This window comes from Acanthaster planci, linkage group LG08, assembly GCF_054643075.1.
Source record: "Acanthaster planci isolate LZ-2023a linkage group LG08, COTS_SCS, whole genome shotgun sequence".
NCBI classification, from domain to species: Eukaryota; Metazoa; Echinodermata; class Asteroidea; order Valvatida; family Acanthasteridae; genus Acanthaster; species Acanthaster planci.
Genome location: NC_141784.1, coordinates 10,310,622 through 10,328,405, shown reverse-complemented (window position 1 = coordinate 10,328,405; position 17,784 = coordinate 10,310,622). Strand labels below are relative to the sequence as shown.

Below are 17,784 nucleotides of genomic sequence, written 5' to 3'. Positions count from 1 at the left end.
GCGATAAACCACATAACACAGCTCACCACAAGGTCCATTTTTGGGACACCTTTATTTACGGGTAAGGATTAAGAATGTGAACCACATGAATACATGAAGCATTTCCCTTATTCAACAAACATCAGCAACAGCCTATACCTAATCTACAATACTGATTCAGCTGGTATTCATAATGAACACAACGTATGCTACGGGTCTACCAACTACTTCCACATACTGTACTATGGCAATATTTTACACATCTTAACTCAATTTTTTTTGTTCTTTTTCTGTACATTTACAATAATATACTTTCAGTTTAAAACAGCAAAGGTGATTTCTTTCTGTGTGGTATCATTTTTTACAGGTTCACAGTGTCAATTCCTGTGGTTTGTGTTTAGTTGTTGAACTGTTACTCATGATTACATGAAATCACTTTTTTAAAAAAGGAAATTGTGTCAGTTTACAGTCGTCTTCGCTAGCATGATTAAGCAATCTGCTTCACTCTAAAAATTTCCAAAAAGCGGCTCTATGTGCCAAAAATGCACAGCTACATAAATGACAAGTCTGACATCTTGTGTGCGCTCAGTTGCATCAGGTGTGGTTCTCCTGTGGAGATCACTCGAATCCTAGTCAGAGAGAAATCAAGGTCTCCTCGGCTGCCTTGGCAGTTTCACAGTATGGCTGTGTCCAAATCACTTGGCTGCGGCTTGAAATTGTACACAACTTTATGGAAACTGGCTGCAGCTACAACCCTAGACTTGTGTTTAATTTCAAGCCATAGCCAAGTGATTCAGGACGCGGCCTTCGTCCGCTGTGCTGGATACATGCAGGTGCCAGCCTCCAAGAGAGCCAGATCGCCAGCTGGTCTTTCGGTCACGGCAGCCAGTGGGGGGTGTCCACATTCGCGGGGCCAATTTTTGCTGGACTGCCAAAAGGGGTGTTCATAAGTCAAGACGGTTCGCTAATGTTGGCAAGTGCATGTGGATACAAAACGTGCCATCCAAAAGCCCATTCGAATTCCAAAAGGTGTTGCCTGAAATGCCAACCCGACGACCCTTGGCTGGTACATGCAACATGCTGAGAACCACACCTTTATGACACAAAACATCCAGGAGAGCAAAAGGGGGGGAAGGAAGAGAGGAGTGGGTAGTGCTTTCTGTCTTTACACTGTTAAAAACTGCCCGATGTCACAGCAAATGAAGATAATGTCCAGTGAAATTTTACCATGCTTTTTTCACTTCGCCATGCACACACCCCATTTGTCAATCTAGTACATATGCATTACACTTTTACAATGTCCATTTTTTTTTTTTTACTGAAGAAAGGTTGCATTTGAAAAATCTACGTCTCAAGTGCCTTATTGGAAGTCGATAAGAACAGATAAGCCCTACCCCAGCCACTCAACTTTCTGCAAGAAAAAAAAGCACCCCCTCCATTACACACACATGACGCACTCTGCCATTGTCTGAGGTAGAACACTACAGCATGGCTCTACACAGAATAGAAAACCTACGGATTCTTGTCGCCAGGCAACATTACAAAACACAAACACAGTAAGAAGATGCCTAGAGTTTCCCCTAAAGAATATATACTGAGGTAGAACAACAGGAAATGCATCCAAAAACTATCTGGTGGGTTGATGTCGCACTGTTAACCAACTGAGATGCTGATGGCTCCTTTTTGGTAAAACCTTTGGAGATTGTTACACGAACAAGTACAACTTGGGCAGTATTTGAGTGCCATCTTTTTTTTTATTTGTCGAATACTTTCAACAGCAACTTTTCAGCCACCATTATACTTGTGCGCGAGCCGAAATCAAAACGCAGCATTAAGTAATGCCTGATGGTTGTGTCTTAGGCACATGATTCTTTAGTCATTGGATATACGTCAACACGAAACAATGTTGACAGGTTCGCCACACCTGGGAAAAAGGCGAAACAATGACATTCTGGTCTGCTTCATAGCAAGCTCCACACATCCTGACACAGCAGACTATGCTTTGAATCTCTGGCGAGACCTTGACACTAGCAATGAAGGACATTTCTGTCAATGCCTAACAATGACGTATCTGAAAGAACAAGTTGGTGTGACATGACGGGAGAAACAACCCATGAGTCAATGTGAGTTCCCTATCAAACACATATAACCATGTGAAACGCTCTCACTCCCTGGGGCTTCTCCGACCATGAGTAATCAGATCTCTCCTGCTCTTCCATGTAAATAGGTACATGTACATGTAGACCTCAGACAAGTACAAGTTTCTATTTTCAGGTTTACTGAGCAACATCAGGCAGATTTCGGTACTAGAACTGACAATGATGTGAATACCACGACGTTGCATTCTGTCAGCTACTTCAATTTGTCCTGTCAGAGAGCTGTATCCACCGGCCCACAAAGCCCTCCTTTGGCAGAGAATGAAAGTGCAGTGTTTCACGACGCCACAAATAAACTTTTTAACAGCAGCATTTTTAGCAAAAAAAAAAAATCATTTACATTCTGTACAGGAAAGCAGCAGAGGCAGTACTTGCAGCTCCGCGACAAAGGGATGCTAGCGGCAAACCAACACGGCCCTGGAAAGTTGAAATCTGCTATGACAAGCCCACCAACGCCTACACGTCTCAAATTCAAGTTTGTACCTGGTGGAAAACTTGCAGCACTTTCCTGTTTTACATGCAGACACTTTGAACCCCTTGGAATCAAGTGACAAGGCTTGGGACTGTCAGCCTTTGTTACAGGACGATAGTAAAGGCTTACATGCCTTCATTCATTCGCTAGGAATGCCAAATCCCGACAGACAACTTATAATCCATGCAATGCCACCCTATACATCCAACAGGCCATCTGGAATGACCTCCATGCAATTTGGGAGATGTCAAAAAAGTACCTCGTCCTGTTCCCGTAATCCTCGGCTTCCAAACTGATTTCAACCCAAACATTTCTTCCCTCTCGTTTCATCTAACTAGCATCGGTCTTTTACCAACGGGCACTTAGTCGGCACACATGGGTATGCAGCACAGAACTTGACACTAAATGCTTGATTAAGATCAGCCAAATGGTTACACGTACATGCATTCGTCTGTGTGGGTATGTCCATCAAGCAACATGAGCTGCTCTCTGCTTTTGGAGTAAAAGGCAATGGAGAAAGAAGACCAAGAAACGTGCCAAAGGCCTACATTTCACCATCACTGTCGGCATATCTCCCAGTGTTCAAACAGGTTGAATTATTTCTACCTCTTTGGAATGCCTCCACTGACTTTCCTGATGTGATGATCAGTACCACTGACATTGCAGCTAACATGGCCTGGTACATACAGCCACTGGTATTTAAGTGCACACGTAACCTGTCATTTAAATACATGTACCAGGGTTATTACCATAAGTTATTTGTTATTACCATAAGTTATTATTTCAAGTAATCTTACATATTGTTTCTATATTCAATCTGAATTGTGGACATTTTCAAACAAGTCACTCATATTCATATGACCTGAAGACCCAGACCAGTGCATTATTGTACAAAACACTTGAAGAAAAAAAAAGGAAAAAGAAAAAAAAATTTGACTGGCCCTAGACAACTGCTCTAATTACATGCTGCACTGAAAAATATAATTCAGACAACTTTTCACCTGTATTCGAAATGCATAAAAATTAGTACATTAACAGCATTATTTATTCCTACAACTAGACCTGTACGTACATGTATGACAAAATGCAATGGATCTACCGGTGACTTCAAGGTATAAAGTGATCTTCTCTGTGCATAATTAGAAAACCCAAAGTACATGTACAAAACTAAACCAAATCCCTGTATACACATGTACACCATTCAATGCTTTACGTTAGTCTACTTAAAAACTACACAAGTGCACGTACTGCAGTACAGTATGTGTCCGTCTGTAATGCCTACGCTAAAGAAATTTTACAAAGGTCACTAAAAATACTTTAAAACAAAAGAGAGAAACAGAGAGAGAGACAGCTAATTCATTTAGTAAGACAAACACTGAACAAAGGATCTGAATATTTTACTGGAGGAAAAAAAGTACAACAGAAAAGACAAGAAATAAAAAACGTATGTACAGTATTTACACCCGGCGCAGACGAGTCACACACACGCACGCTTGCAGGAGGGTGCCCATTTGTGCAAACCACATGACACTTATCACATGCAGGGCAGGATTTCAACAAATTAAGCCGTCTACATAGTAAAATCCAAACAAAAGTAAAAACTTGCAAATCAAAATAGCTTACATAAGTTTGTGCATTGTTAAAAAGATTGATACAGCTAGAAAATAACTCCACAACCTCACCATGTGCAAGTACATGCTCCATCCAAAACGACCCCTTTTTCACACTGATCAAAATCAAGTTTGTTTTTTTATTCGTATTTCATTTACTTTTAACTTTTAGAATTGAACTGGCACGACTGAGTCTGTGTATGTGCCAGTTCTTATAATAATAATGACCTTACTATCCAAAAAGGACGGCTACAGTATGCTGGGAGGAAACATTCCTTGGTAAATGCTTAAGTAAACCCAATAATACCACCGGTTGTGTGCATTCAGGTGAAAACTGCATGCAGTCAAGTGCACCGGGGCCACGCCCTCCAGTGCATAAATGTTCTACTTTCATTTGAGTCGAACGACGCTCCAATAGCTTCACTGGTTTACATGCTTAGTCTGCATGCTGGGAATTTACATGTATCGCCATGATCAAAGGGGGAACTGTTGTGGCTAAAATAAAACTGAGCGAGGACGCGACTCATCTTCAATCCTCGACTGAGTGCTCACAGTGAGCAGTGCAATGCATACTCATGATGTAAATACGTGTATGAAAAAAATGAAAGGTTTACAGTCGCAGAAATGTTTGAAAAAAATTTCACTGAAGTCTAATTGATCAGTCTTCTGCAAGTGCCTGAGTAAATCGGACTGGATAATCATCCCCCGTCACCCTTCAAGATAATGGAATTGGCACCAAATGCTTTGATAAGAACCTAAACGTGTAGCCATGTCCCAAAATGGTGTTCCAGAAGTACAGCATTGTTGGAAAGTGCCCCACAAATAATTTACGACTAGCAAAGACCCTGACCTCGAGATTGAAGTTCTGGAAGTATGACTGCTGTCTTTGTTTGAAGTGTAATCATAGCAGCATGGCATGTAGTTCATTGACATTAATAAATATACTACTTTACGGAGCTTTCAGTAAAAAAGAACAAAATTTGTCATACTGGACACAATCACAATTTTAAATAATCCTTGAATACTTTCATATTTGATTTTTACGTGATGTCAAGTCTGCACATGCACAGTACGCATGGTGAGCGCGATATCGAATAGCCAATCGCTTTAAACGACATCATTTGCACACGGTTTGCGTAGAAATCTCTGTGTCCGAGCACAAAACGGAATTGCTGCTGGGAATTTCGAAAATGAATACAGCGCTTAGAAGAAAAAAAAAAGGAAACACCTGAATGATACCATGTGACATGCCAGCTAGTGAGGTCAGACGTTGTACGAGGCCATGCGAGGACATAGCTTAGCTTGAACTTACAACTGTGGAATGCGCACAAACCATTCCTTTTTCCCCACCTGTGGTCAACACTTTCCGCTGCGCAGGAAACAAAATTACTGATTCCCACATACAGTAACAATAGCTTGGCGATGCCTTCCTAGATACTCCAACAATTCTCTGAAACCCCTCGGCAGGTTTTAAGTATCTCAACATGAGGCCAGCAGGTCACTGTCCTGTTTGGCAGTGTTTCTGAGTTGGTTATAAATTTAAACCTTTGTCTCTACTCATAACTCTGAATAACAATTTGTTTGCAAGCTATCAAACTGGAATGAAATCCTGGTCGGGTGTTTTTTTACTTGGGGGGTTCTCAGTAATAACATGTTTCCATTTTCAGGTCAATAGCGAATTTTAATGTTGAGATTTTCTCTGGTCCAAGTTTGGCAACAAACAGGAATAAAATGTATCAAAGTGGAACCTGCCCCATGGTTCCATTCCAGTGATAGCTAACAACGCTCTCCACACCTGGAACAAGTTTTGACAGCCACATGTATCAATGTCAAAAATTGACAAGCTGTATGTCAAAAGTGGTAAAGCCACTTGCCCCCTTGCTAGCATTTAGTGGCCGATGCTCATACACACAAGAAGGGCACACACGTTTACGCTACCTCCCTAACGTGAACATTTGCGGTAAACTCAGTGAAAAAAGGCCGTTCTTCCCGCACTGTGCACACTTTTGAAACTGGATTCTTATTCACGGCATCCTGGACTGTTCCTCTTCCTTTTTTTTTTTTTTTTCAACAAGTAACCTTAACCCCAAAATGCCTCAAAACTGTTTCCCAGTAAAAGGGTAATCTTGTGTGGACTGGATGGGCCTGTTTTGTTCACGGGTCCACCCTACGCATTTATGGTCGGCCACGCTTTTTTAGCGGGTCAGCTGCATCAGTCTGGCTTTACACTACTGGGACATTTTTCCATGTAAGAACCTCTGATGACATAAAAATTTGGGGAAAAAAAAACAAGCAGAAATGATTTCCAACGACTGACAACATAGTGACTAGTAACGTCGCAGTGTGGTGCCTGTAGCATTACTGCCAAACCAGTGTCTCATAGACTGGACTCCTTAGGGGGTGAAGGGGTGAGAGAGATCAGCGGCGCCGTGCACACATTGTAACGGAGCAGCTGGCTGAGTCTCTCTTCGACGCAGCCCGCCGAGAGGCGAGCCTCGGAGTCGTGGTCCCAGCACTCCTCGATCGTCTCAAACAGGAGCCGCATACCCTGTGGATAAAACGGTGGATGGAGTTCCTGTCATTACTTCTTCTACGAGGATGACTCGACGGTGCATCCAGTGATAACGGATGAGTTACACCGACGAGATGTTTACAGAATTGCTTGTGGTAAAAAAATGACTCTTTGTTTAGGTGGGGGTGATGACCCACTGCATTCAGAAATCTGAATGCCTTCTGCCAAGCGCATCCTGGCCAATCAATGATCTCGAAAGGTACGGTATCACAGACTGACTGGCTTTGTGAAGGGCTTCCTCACTGTGCCTGTGATGCACTGGCCTTCAAAGATGCCACTGAAAGAAGACAGTTCATGGGTGGGATCAGTGGCATGACATCCTGACGTTGCGGGGCAGTAGCAGAAACTCTATTAAAAAAATACCAACCCTTGACAAGGTGTTTGTCTATTTTTCTAAACAATTTTTCCAGGCAAGGTTGATTCAAGTTACACGGGGGGGGGAACTGACAATTATGGCCCACATACCGCATAACGCAATACTTTGTTTTTTTGTTTTGGAATAAACACCTTCTCTCAACTTTGTCTCAACTTCAAGTTACTCTTCCTGTTTGGTAACTAGCCCTGACCTGCACGTGACCCAGACTTACTGAATGTTTGAGCCAGCTCTCTCTGATGACTGGCCGCAGCCTCTTCACCACCACAACATCTTGCATGTCCTCAAGGGTTGGCGCCTGACCGACTTCCTCTTCAAACGGGAGCATGTATTCATCAACTGGACCTGTGGAACACAGGTCATTCGCACAAAGGAAACAAACGATTCTCCTGAAAACTTAACTGTATAATTCATTCTGCCTCATTACTACAAAGACAAGTTTCCGAGTAAACAATCAGACATAGTTCAAAGCTCAGTACTGCCGACTGCTTGAGTCTTCATGGTACACTAAGTTAATTCTGCTTCTCTTGTATTTTCTCTTTCATTTTTGCTTACTGTTCACGATTTACATGCAATGAAGGAAAGTTCCCTTTGCAACAAGGCTCGCAATGCTTCGCAGCAGAGTTCAAAAGTAAGACCTAACTGAGGATGAAAACTTGCCAGCCATTTTTAAACTACAAAAGATATCCCAGTAGTGTTGTAGGGCTATGTCTGTTTGCAACTGGCAAAGATTTCGACCTAGCCCTAGACACAAGATTTGGATGCAGCTCTAGTTAGACCAAGTCTACTCCACTTAAGCAAGCACAGTCGGCAAGCCTCAGTGATGCTCTGGCCTCCAAGAGGGTGACCTGCCCCAATTCGTGAGGCTGACTGCATACCTTCCTGTGCCGTGCAGCGTGACGCAATCTCCCACAGCACCAGCCCGCACGCGTACATGTCGATACGCAAGAATGCATCCCGCTGGAATTGTATGGCGCCCTCTAACACCTCGGGGGCCATATACCTCCTTGTGCCCACCTGTGAAGGAAATTGAGGGGAAAAGTTCTTTCCTGTTTTTTCTTTTATTAAAAGAAGGACTGATATGGCAAGCCAATGAATTTTCACAAGTATGTGAATAAATAGTTAAATACGTTAACTAAAATAGAAATTGTTTTGGCCAAAACTCTTGGCTTTCCTAAACAGGCAAGACATGGTGGCCACATGTTGATATACAGCCAACTGCCACTCGTGCAGATTCACCTGCGTCATTTGTTCACTATCTATTCAATATTTCTTACACTGCCTACCGAGAGATGAGACATATTTGATACCACAAAAGACAAAGTTCAACGTATGGTTTGTCTCCACAGACTTCTAAGACTATTTACATGTGTTTTACAAAATAAACGGTGGACTAGGTCGTTAAAATGCCAGCTAGAAGTGAGTCCAGGTGTGCTCAATATTTTGCACTGTACATGCAGCCTCTAACCCTTTCCTGTGTATACAGATCGGCAGATTGTTTTTGCATGTACCTCCGGCATAAAGTGGGTAGGCATATATCAATGTTCATCTTTCAAATCTCACCTGTCCATGGGTATCTCCTGGGCTTTTACCGGCTTCAAATTTACAAGCAAGCCCGAAATCTGCGATGCACGCGGACAAGTCGTTTTTCAGCAGTACATTTTTACTCTTGAAGTCCCTGTGGGCAACGGCAGGCTTGGCACTACACAGCGTGGTGGCAGGCAAGTCTTCGTGAAGGTAGGCCAACCCGTAGGCCATGGACAGGGAGATTTTGCACAGATCACTCCACGACAGCAGGTTGCCCTTGAGGTAGTCGCACAGCGAGCCCCGGGGGTGGTACTCCGTGATCAGCCACAGCTCCTGGTCCATGCCCTCCCCGCGCCTCTCAGTGCCGATGAAGCTCAGGAGGTTCTCATGCCGCAGCTGGGGCACCGAGTAGATCTCCTGCTCCGTGACCCATGACTGACGGTCCTGCAGGGGGAAGATCTTGACAGCCACCTGCTGATGGCCCATCTGGGCCCGCCAGACTGCCCCGAAGCGGCCCCGGGCCTTGATCTCCAGCAGCTGGATGGGCCGGTGGCCCAGAACAGGGGAAGGCGGCGAGAGCGGGCTGGGCTCGCTGTTGGGCACCGAGGTGAGCAGTGAGTACCGGTAACGCCGGCATATCCAGTACACACTGATGATGATGATGGTGAAAGCGGTGATGGGTACCAGTGTGTACAGGACGGTGGTAAGTATGATATTACTTCGGTTCCTCTTTTTTTCTGGGGTGTGCCCTGGATTTTGAACTGTGAGGAACAAACATTAGCAGCATTAAAGAACAAATACCGGTATTAACCATGCGCATCTACCTTAACTGCATAGGACAGCTTCCTCTTTTACCATCTTTTGGCTTTAGCGGAATAATCCCATGGATGTTCTTAGACTGAACTACATTAATACTGTAGCTTTGTCAGGAGGAACAATTATGTACATGTATATTAAGGGTGGGAATTTACATTTAATTTGAAAAACATTCCGAAAGCTTTCCCCTACCATTCAAACGTTAAAATGTGTAAACGTCGAACCCTTACCATGGTTTCCTTGAAAACTTTAAACACAACTAATTGTACACAATGTTAATAGTTGACATAACGTTCCAGTGATGAGTTCATGGCATTCCTTTGATATGACTGAGCAGTAAATTGTTCTGAAAATCAGATTACATTGTTCAGGCATCGTTTACAATAAAAATGAATGCCAGATTGCGTCAATAAAAAAAGGGTGGTTCCGTTTTGGAACTTTTTTCGTTTAAATGTGTAAACATTCCACCTTTAATGTATATACATGTACGTGTAGCTAACACATGCGAAGGCACTAGGTTTTTACCCTACATAATACTACAAATTACTACTTGTAGTAAAATGTAGCACTGAGCGCTGTCGCTTGTAAGAGGACATGACTTTATTGTTCTGTGAAGCCATAAGATACAATAGATAAGACAATGTACCATACAGTGCTGTGGCATTATGAATGCATGGCTTTATTGTTCTCTGTACAAGTAACAATGGAAGTAACCTAGCCAGAAGTAGTAATCTGTAGCGCTAGGTCCTTCAGGCTCAGGCTATTACTTAGTATTTTGTAGTACTGTGTAATGTAAGCCAAACAATATGCTTGGCGGTTAGGGTTAATACTACACCACAAGTTGTGGCAAGGTAACATGACAGCCCCAACTGTCCAGGTGCAAATATAAATACACCATGTACACAGAACTTTATTGTACATGTATATGAACACAGTTAGCATTGCCCTGAACAAAAAAACAGCAGTTTACAAAGAAAGGAAGTGGCTCATACGGCTGCGTTGGATTACAGAGAGAGAAAATTCAGACAGAAAGTAACCTTGACATAGGCTATGGGACCGTGAACAGTACGAGTGCATACGCATAAAATGTTGACTTTTTAACCATTCCCTCCCCTCTGTAATCATGACACACACTGTGGCTTCGACCGTCGCCCCCTGCATAGGCATTTTAGCTCAGTGTGGCCGTTGATGGGAAGATATACCTGGTGGCATGAAAGGTACACTGTAATGTGATATTAACAACCCATTTCAATGTAAAAAGCTGATCCAGGGCAAAGTATAGTAAAGGAAAGAACTGCCTTAGCCCTAACCCTCCAGGGTATTTTGGCTGGAAACCTGCCTGTGTGCCTGATGCATTTGTCTGCATATTTTGTCAAAGCAGCTTGTCTGCCCAGTGCAACGAGATCCAATGCATTAGCTATCCCTGAGGCCCAAAGGCCTCAAAGCTGGCGGTTACCGGCCACCAGAGGCTCCAATGGCGGCATCGTTCAATGGGACCAGCTCCCACTGACTCAACATGGGCAGTTTGTTCGGCTGCTGTTGATTGCCCGGTGCAACAAAATGCACCAGGCTTTTACACCTGTTGCACTTTGCTATGTCTGCTACAGGGTTACTGTAGGGTTAACTTCATGTCAATGTATTGAAAGCAATTGATCACTCTGTGAATGTACATGTATGTAGAGCTTCATGTACATGTACATGTAAGTGTACATGTACATGTTAGTACTTATAAACTTCACTGGACTGCCACACATTAGGAGGCAAACAGACGGACTACCAAAAGTGATTATAAACAATTACTTTATAATAATAATAATAAAGGGCATTTATCAAGCACCTTTAACAATATCTTTCAGAGTGCTGAATGTCAAAAAGATGTTTACATTTTTGTTGATAAAAAAAACCACCAGACTGCTGGGGATGTATTGGTAGAGATGCCGCAAATTCAAATTGCTGGCCTCAGTCCACTGGTCCAGTGGGTACTTCTAGCCCTGGCTGAAGTAAAAGGGTGACTACTCACATGGATGTTCCGAGGAGGTTGGCTTGGGCTGTGGGTCATGGTAGAACTGGTGGTTGCACAGGTCGCCCGAGCAGCAGCAGAAGTAGCGATTCTCGCCGTCAGCATAGGTCTCGTGCGAGACGCAGCGGTCTTCCTCCACGCAGTCGTTGCTGAAGCTGCTCTGCCAGCAGCCCTTCATGATCACCTCCAGCCCGGCTGAGGTGTTCTGCCACAGGATGAAGCACTTGTTCGTCTCCATCAACTCCAGGTCCAGGTCGGCGTAGCCGAACTCTATGTCACAGTCTTGGACAGTGCTGCATCGGCTGTCATTGCCCGAACACTTCTGTGAGTCGTACTCGAAGCACGACACTCGGGACAAGGGGAAATTGACACTAGCTCCTGTAACGCTTCTCAGCAATACCGCTGAAAAGGACAAAAAGAACAAATCAGAAGTACACGTACATGTACAGTGTAGTCTGTTATATAACCTTATCTTTAACCTGAACTCCAGCAGCATTTGGGGTCGGAACCTTTCTCAATATTCAGGAACAGATAAACAGAGCAGTATCAAACAAACACACGGGAAATTCTTTTTACTTGAGAAAACTGAGAACTCCGCTGGAATCCAAGTGAAAGAATTCACCAAGATGTTGAAAAAAATTCCGGGAATAAATATTGTTGCTTAGAAAAGAATGGCTACCTTTAGGAAATGATACTGAAAACCAGACAAGCAATAAAATGTGCTCTACACGTATGACATTTTACACAGTAAAAAAACTGGCCTTGACATGTCTGTTTCACTGTGTATAAAAATCGGCAAGTTCAGATTTAAAGTCGGCGAATAAGCCGCACTGGTGTATAAGCCGCATCGCAGCTCTGATGATCCAACCATGAAGGTCATCGTGCTGCATGCTGAAATGCCAGTACAACATGTGGAGTCAGTATGTTAATGGTTCCACCACACATGAAATTCTAATAAATCTAAGCAGAGTGCAAATGAGTGCCATCATTAAAAATGAATTTTCAAAGTCCTCAAAATTAATCATTTTTGCGGGCTGGGTGACTGTCCTGCATGGGCCGAGCAGCAAGCAGCCAGCAAAAGTTATGCATGTACAATAGAACCTTGATAAAAATCTTGATCAGACCATTTTATCTCACAGGCATCTCGCTACAAGAATGATTTGATGTACAAAAATACCACTACATGTAGAACTCCAAATATTCACAACACTACATCCGATTATCTCGAAGTTTTTGTGATGCCAATTAAAGAAAACTGCTAAATCTTGTCAAGAATAGAAGGTAAAGGACTGCTGCAAGACCTTGGTTTGAGTCATCACTGCCAAGTGTGACCGCCTGTGTTGCATGCACGCTGCACGGCATATGCACTACACACACCACCCCACACCGACCGCGACAAATCCTGCTTTCAAGCTATCCTCACTGCTACCACAGACCCCATTAATGGACAGTCCAATCACTGATACTTTCCGATAGCCATGTGACCACAGAAAGTGATGTCATCAGACAGCCCAAGCGAATACAAGCCTAAAATTCTGTGGCATGATGACATCACTTTCCGATAGCCACGTGACCACAGAAAGTGATGTCATCAGACAGCCCAAGTGAATACAAGCCCAAAATTCTGTGGCATGTCACGCCGAAACGATGGGCGAAAAGACGAGATTTGCTATACGAAGGTATAACAAATACTATTTAAGCAGTTGACTTTTATTTAGTGGTAGAAAGGCATCTTGGAGTAACAACAGTAAAAAGATCTCAGTAAAATGATCATTTGTGTGCAAAAAATACACCATGAGAATGAATAAAAAGTGGGAAAATAATCACTAAAATATTGCCATCACGGCAGAGCAAGTAAAGTTTGACTTGGGGAATTGAATTTGATAACTCGAAATCCGAACAACTCAAATTTCTATCCATTCACCAAGGTTCCAGTTACGTGTATGTAAACGGGACCAACGAAAAACATGACTGCGTCACCAGCATACGGTACGCGTGGCCCAGGTGCGGCTTTTGTGATTGATTTTAGCCTTTAAAGTTTGCCGTATAAGCCACCCGGCGTATAAACCACAGAGATACATGTACATGTGTTTTTCATTGTGAGAATCAATGTATAAGATACGGCTCATATTCCAAAAACTACAGTAGGTCAGTGCCATGTGACCAAAACGCCTTGTTTGCAAACAACTTACACGTGGTCTAGGAAGAGTGAAACTTTTTAAAGTCACAGCAGATGAAATTGCCACTGCTGACGTCATTAAGTAGCCTTCTCTTCCAGGCTAATCAACAGCATGAACGGTTTTGAACATACACCATTGGCGACAAGAAAAAATAAAATGTCCTTACCTGAGTAAGACAACCACAGAAGCAGGCACACCTTGAACACAAAATCACAGCTACGTGTAATGAGTGGAGCCATGTTCCTTATCGCTTCCCTGTGCTTTCTACACGGGAATTGGCCTGCGACTTTGGCAGAATCTGAATTTTGCTTGTGCAGTCGCTGAGTCAGACGACAGCAATTGACCGACTGCAGTCAAGAGAAGACCTGCTGTAGGTATCAGGAATCTCAGCTGCGTAAACACTTGCGCCACTTGTAGATTTTGACTGGGTTAAGACTGAAGTACATACATGCAGGCGTGAGTGAGCAGATTGGAAGTAGGAACTGCCCTGGAAGAAAAAACCACGTTCATAATAAGAGTGTGGAGTGTTTGGTCTACCAAAGCTTGCTACAATGCCGTCATGGGCCAACTGTGCACACAGAATCCAAATTTCAACTAACAAAGGTTTTTAATTGGCTGAGCAATAAAATGTAGACACTGTTTTTCTCAGCAAACTCAACACATGAATCTAGCATTTGTCCCCTCGAGAAATCAAAGATTTCCTTTTTTGTGTCAAAGCGAAAACAAATAGCAAAGACTTAAAAGTAATTTATGCAATAACTATTACCATTTCAGGATCCCCTAACACTACGGTCAGAATGTACATGTACATGGCTTGGCCGATTAAAGTGCTTGACCTTGATTTACATCACTGATTTAAATTGCAATTTAAATCAAATGATTTTTTTGAACATCACTGATTTAAATCAATAATGTTGCTGGGAAAAAGCTCAAAATGTTGAACTCAAGAAGTATAAATGCATGTGTTGCACACTATCTTGGTGGACAGGATTTTTTTGTTCAACTCAAGCCAAGTGTTTGATTTAAACCAGCTGCATGTATTTGAATTTGGCACATGAATTACTTACACATGTGATGCATTTAAAATCACGATTTACTTTCACTTCATTTCAAAAGTGTCCACTGCTGAGTTCAAGAAGGTAAGGGGCCATTTAAGATTTTCTAAGTTTTCAAATTTCAATTTTTTTCAAAATGGTGGGTTGGTCAAGGAAAATAATCGAAAATTGAAAATCATTTTTGATTTAAAAAAAATCAACAAACACAAAAAAGATCCTTTGCCTTTCCTAAACTACAGTATGTAACCCAACTGAGTTTCATGACATGTACAATCAGGGTTCAACACAATTGGACACACATGTGGGTTGGGTGGGTGGGTGGGTCAAAAAATTTGAAAAAAAAAAAAGAAATTTAAAAACATTGACAATTTTGAACGGCCCCGAAATTATCATCATACATCAACCTTTTATCTTAACAAGTAAGCATGTATTTCAGTGGGATTAGAAATGTTGGTCATTACGCAGAGAAACTAACAATAGTGACAAAATGTCAGCAAAGTGAATTCTAGTCGAGTCAGAGTCACAACTCTTATAAATCACTAAGGAGCTGGATCACATTCGAGTGAGGTAAAATACAGGTCTACATGTACATGTAGCATGTAAAATACATGTAAATATTGATTTATCGTACGCTGTGATTGATGGCACTTTCACAAGGTAGGTAAGAATTCCTTATAAACAAACTGTAGTTTTGTCAAATCTCAAGTCCACTTTAAAACCTGATTCTTTACACGTACCGTTCTTTGAGGGTACATGTACATGTAGGTGCTATACTGCATGCATTTCTCCTTGGCTTAAGAAAATATTTAACTGGTGGTTTGTAATATGAATCAAACTTACTTGAATCAAGTTCTTAATTTAAATTTAAATTTGTTAAATTTTGTAACAAACAAAATAAATTAAAGACACTACAACACATACAGAATTTGCTTGCTTTTGAACCAATAAGGTGCTCTTATAAATAAGTCCGCTGGACTCCAACGTTTATAATAATCACAGAAATCTGACTCAAATCGAAAATCCCATTTTTACACAAAAATCCCAGAAAATCCCCAACCCTGGAATACACAAAATTCTAAGGACCGCATGAAAAAAAAACAACATGTGCATGATGTGTTGTGTTTGTGGGCTTCAATGGCTTAGGGCTATTTAAATCACATCCATACATGTAGGTTTTGGTGCCAAAATAAGGACATGAACTTGATGAAGAAAAATTTGAACTTGTCATGCTAGTTGTCATTGTTGACTACCCCCAGAACTGTGGGCATGGTGAAGTCTGTCGTCTGCCACGCTGACCATGAACCCACAATTCTGGGGGTGTAGCCATGGTCATGATAGGCATAATTGTTGACAACACTACTCATAAAATTAAAATACACAGACTAAAGTAGACAGTAGAGGCGCAGATCACAACTCAGGGACTGTCCCTGAATATGGAGAAGTCCCTTTATTTTGGGACAAAATCCATCCCCCAAAACAGAGAATTTCCCCCAAAATGGGGACAATTTTTTTTCAAGAGGGCTTGGAGATCCTACCGTTGCCCAGGGGATTCATTTATTGCCATAATTAGATTAGCAGAAAAAAACACCCAAGGCTGCCATTCAAAAAAAAAATCCTACCGTTTACATCTAGGATTACGAGCAAAAGTATCCAATTTAGCATAAAGGGTGGGAAAAAGACTATATCAGAACAATTTTTCCAAATATCAATCCTTTACATATACTTAATCAAGTGGCATGGCGCAAAGTTTATAATTATAAAAGACAATTTGAATATCTTAAATGGATGAAAAATGTGAGAGAAAAAAAATGATAGGCCGAGAGACCTAAATATACTAGTGCATGGATATTTTTGGGAAAAAATGTCCCCTTTTAGGCCTTTGGGAACATTCTGTATTTTGAGGGACTAGTGTTGTCCCCAAATAAAGGGAATTCTCCAAATCCAGGGACAGTCCCCGAGTTGTGATCTGTGCCTCTACTAGTAGTTCTAGAGAGACTAACCATCATGTTGAAAAACGTTCAATAAAAATAAGGCTAATGAATAGGTCTAGCTTGGGCCTACATCATGATGTACATGCAGGCTACGTGTACTTACATATTCTTTCTTACACTGTCGTATCCATGTTCAGTCACAAACTAGCAATAACTGTATACTTGTGCAGTTAAACTTCAAGAGCCACCAACCGTTCTCAAGCAGCTCGTGCATTGTAGGTCTCTGACGCTACACGACTTCACTCCGCTGTCGTATCGGTTTTAGCGGTACAAGTTAACTGTAGGCCGAGGCCTTTAGTAGCGTACGTGTATAAGCACGCAAACAAACACCTTTCATTCAGTTCATCACCTCCTTTTCTACTCTAATGTGAAGTCATACAAAAATCAAGTAACTGCAAAAAAATTGCAGTAATATGTAGATTGCCTCCGTGTTTGAACTTTACTCCGATCGGGCAAAAAAGTCGGAGCATTTGAATTCAACGATACCGTTACGAAAATTCCATCACAAACATTCAGCCTACAAAACATCCAAGATGGCCGCCGGTTGCGCTTGTCGCCCTTACAATTTTCAAGCTGACATATAAGACGGCCGACTTGGATTCATACATATGCATTGGATCACGAGGTGCGCGTGTTGTATTCCCACGAAGCTCGAGCCTCGAGGTTATTTGCTGAACTACTATGGGACAAACAGCAGGCGCACAATTTTTTTCTTTGTATAATATAAACATGGAGAAAGGTGTAAACATCTTTCAACTTTCCAAAATGCCTGCATACGCTTTGATTGCCTCTACAAATCGTTGTTGCTTACAAAACGTAGCTGAAAAAAATTATTAACTGTACTTGTATCATTCAATACACGAATGGTACAATTACGAGCACGGGACTCTTTGCTGGTTAAATGCTACTTGCTAGACTTCTCACAAGTCGGAACATAAAACCGACAAGTACAAAGTGCAAATCCAGCACTTAATTTGGCGCGTACTGTGCGTGGTCGTTTGTATTGCTGCAAGTTCAATTTAATACCATTGAG

The 17,784-nt window shown here is 42.1% G+C and overlaps 1 protein-coding gene across 2 annotated transcripts; it reads right to left on the bottom strand.

The window, feature by feature from the left end:
• Positions 1–33: 33 nt before the first annotated feature.
• On the bottom strand, positions 34–17,323 carry LOC110989688 (activin receptor type-2A-like). Of its 2 annotated transcripts, none has more exons than XM_022254251.2 (7): positions 16,855–17,323; positions 13,872–14,192; positions 11,526–11,927; positions 8,726–9,450; positions 8,041–8,179; positions 7,377–7,507; positions 34–6,765 (listed from the first exon to the last, which is right to left on the bottom strand). In XM_022254251.2, exons 2-7 carry the CDS (start codon positions 13,942–13,944, stop codon positions 6,595–6,597), a joined length of 1,641 nt encoding a protein of 546 aa, XP_022109943.1. In that variant the 5' UTR covers positions 13,945–14,192; positions 16,855–17,323; the 3' UTR covers positions 34–6,594. The 2 variants fall into 2 exon arrangements, with proteins under 2 accessions (XP_022109943.1, XP_022109944.1); XM_022254252.2 differs by having other exon boundaries at positions 13,872–14,187.
• Between the last annotated feature and the right edge of the window lie 461 nt (positions 17,324–17,784).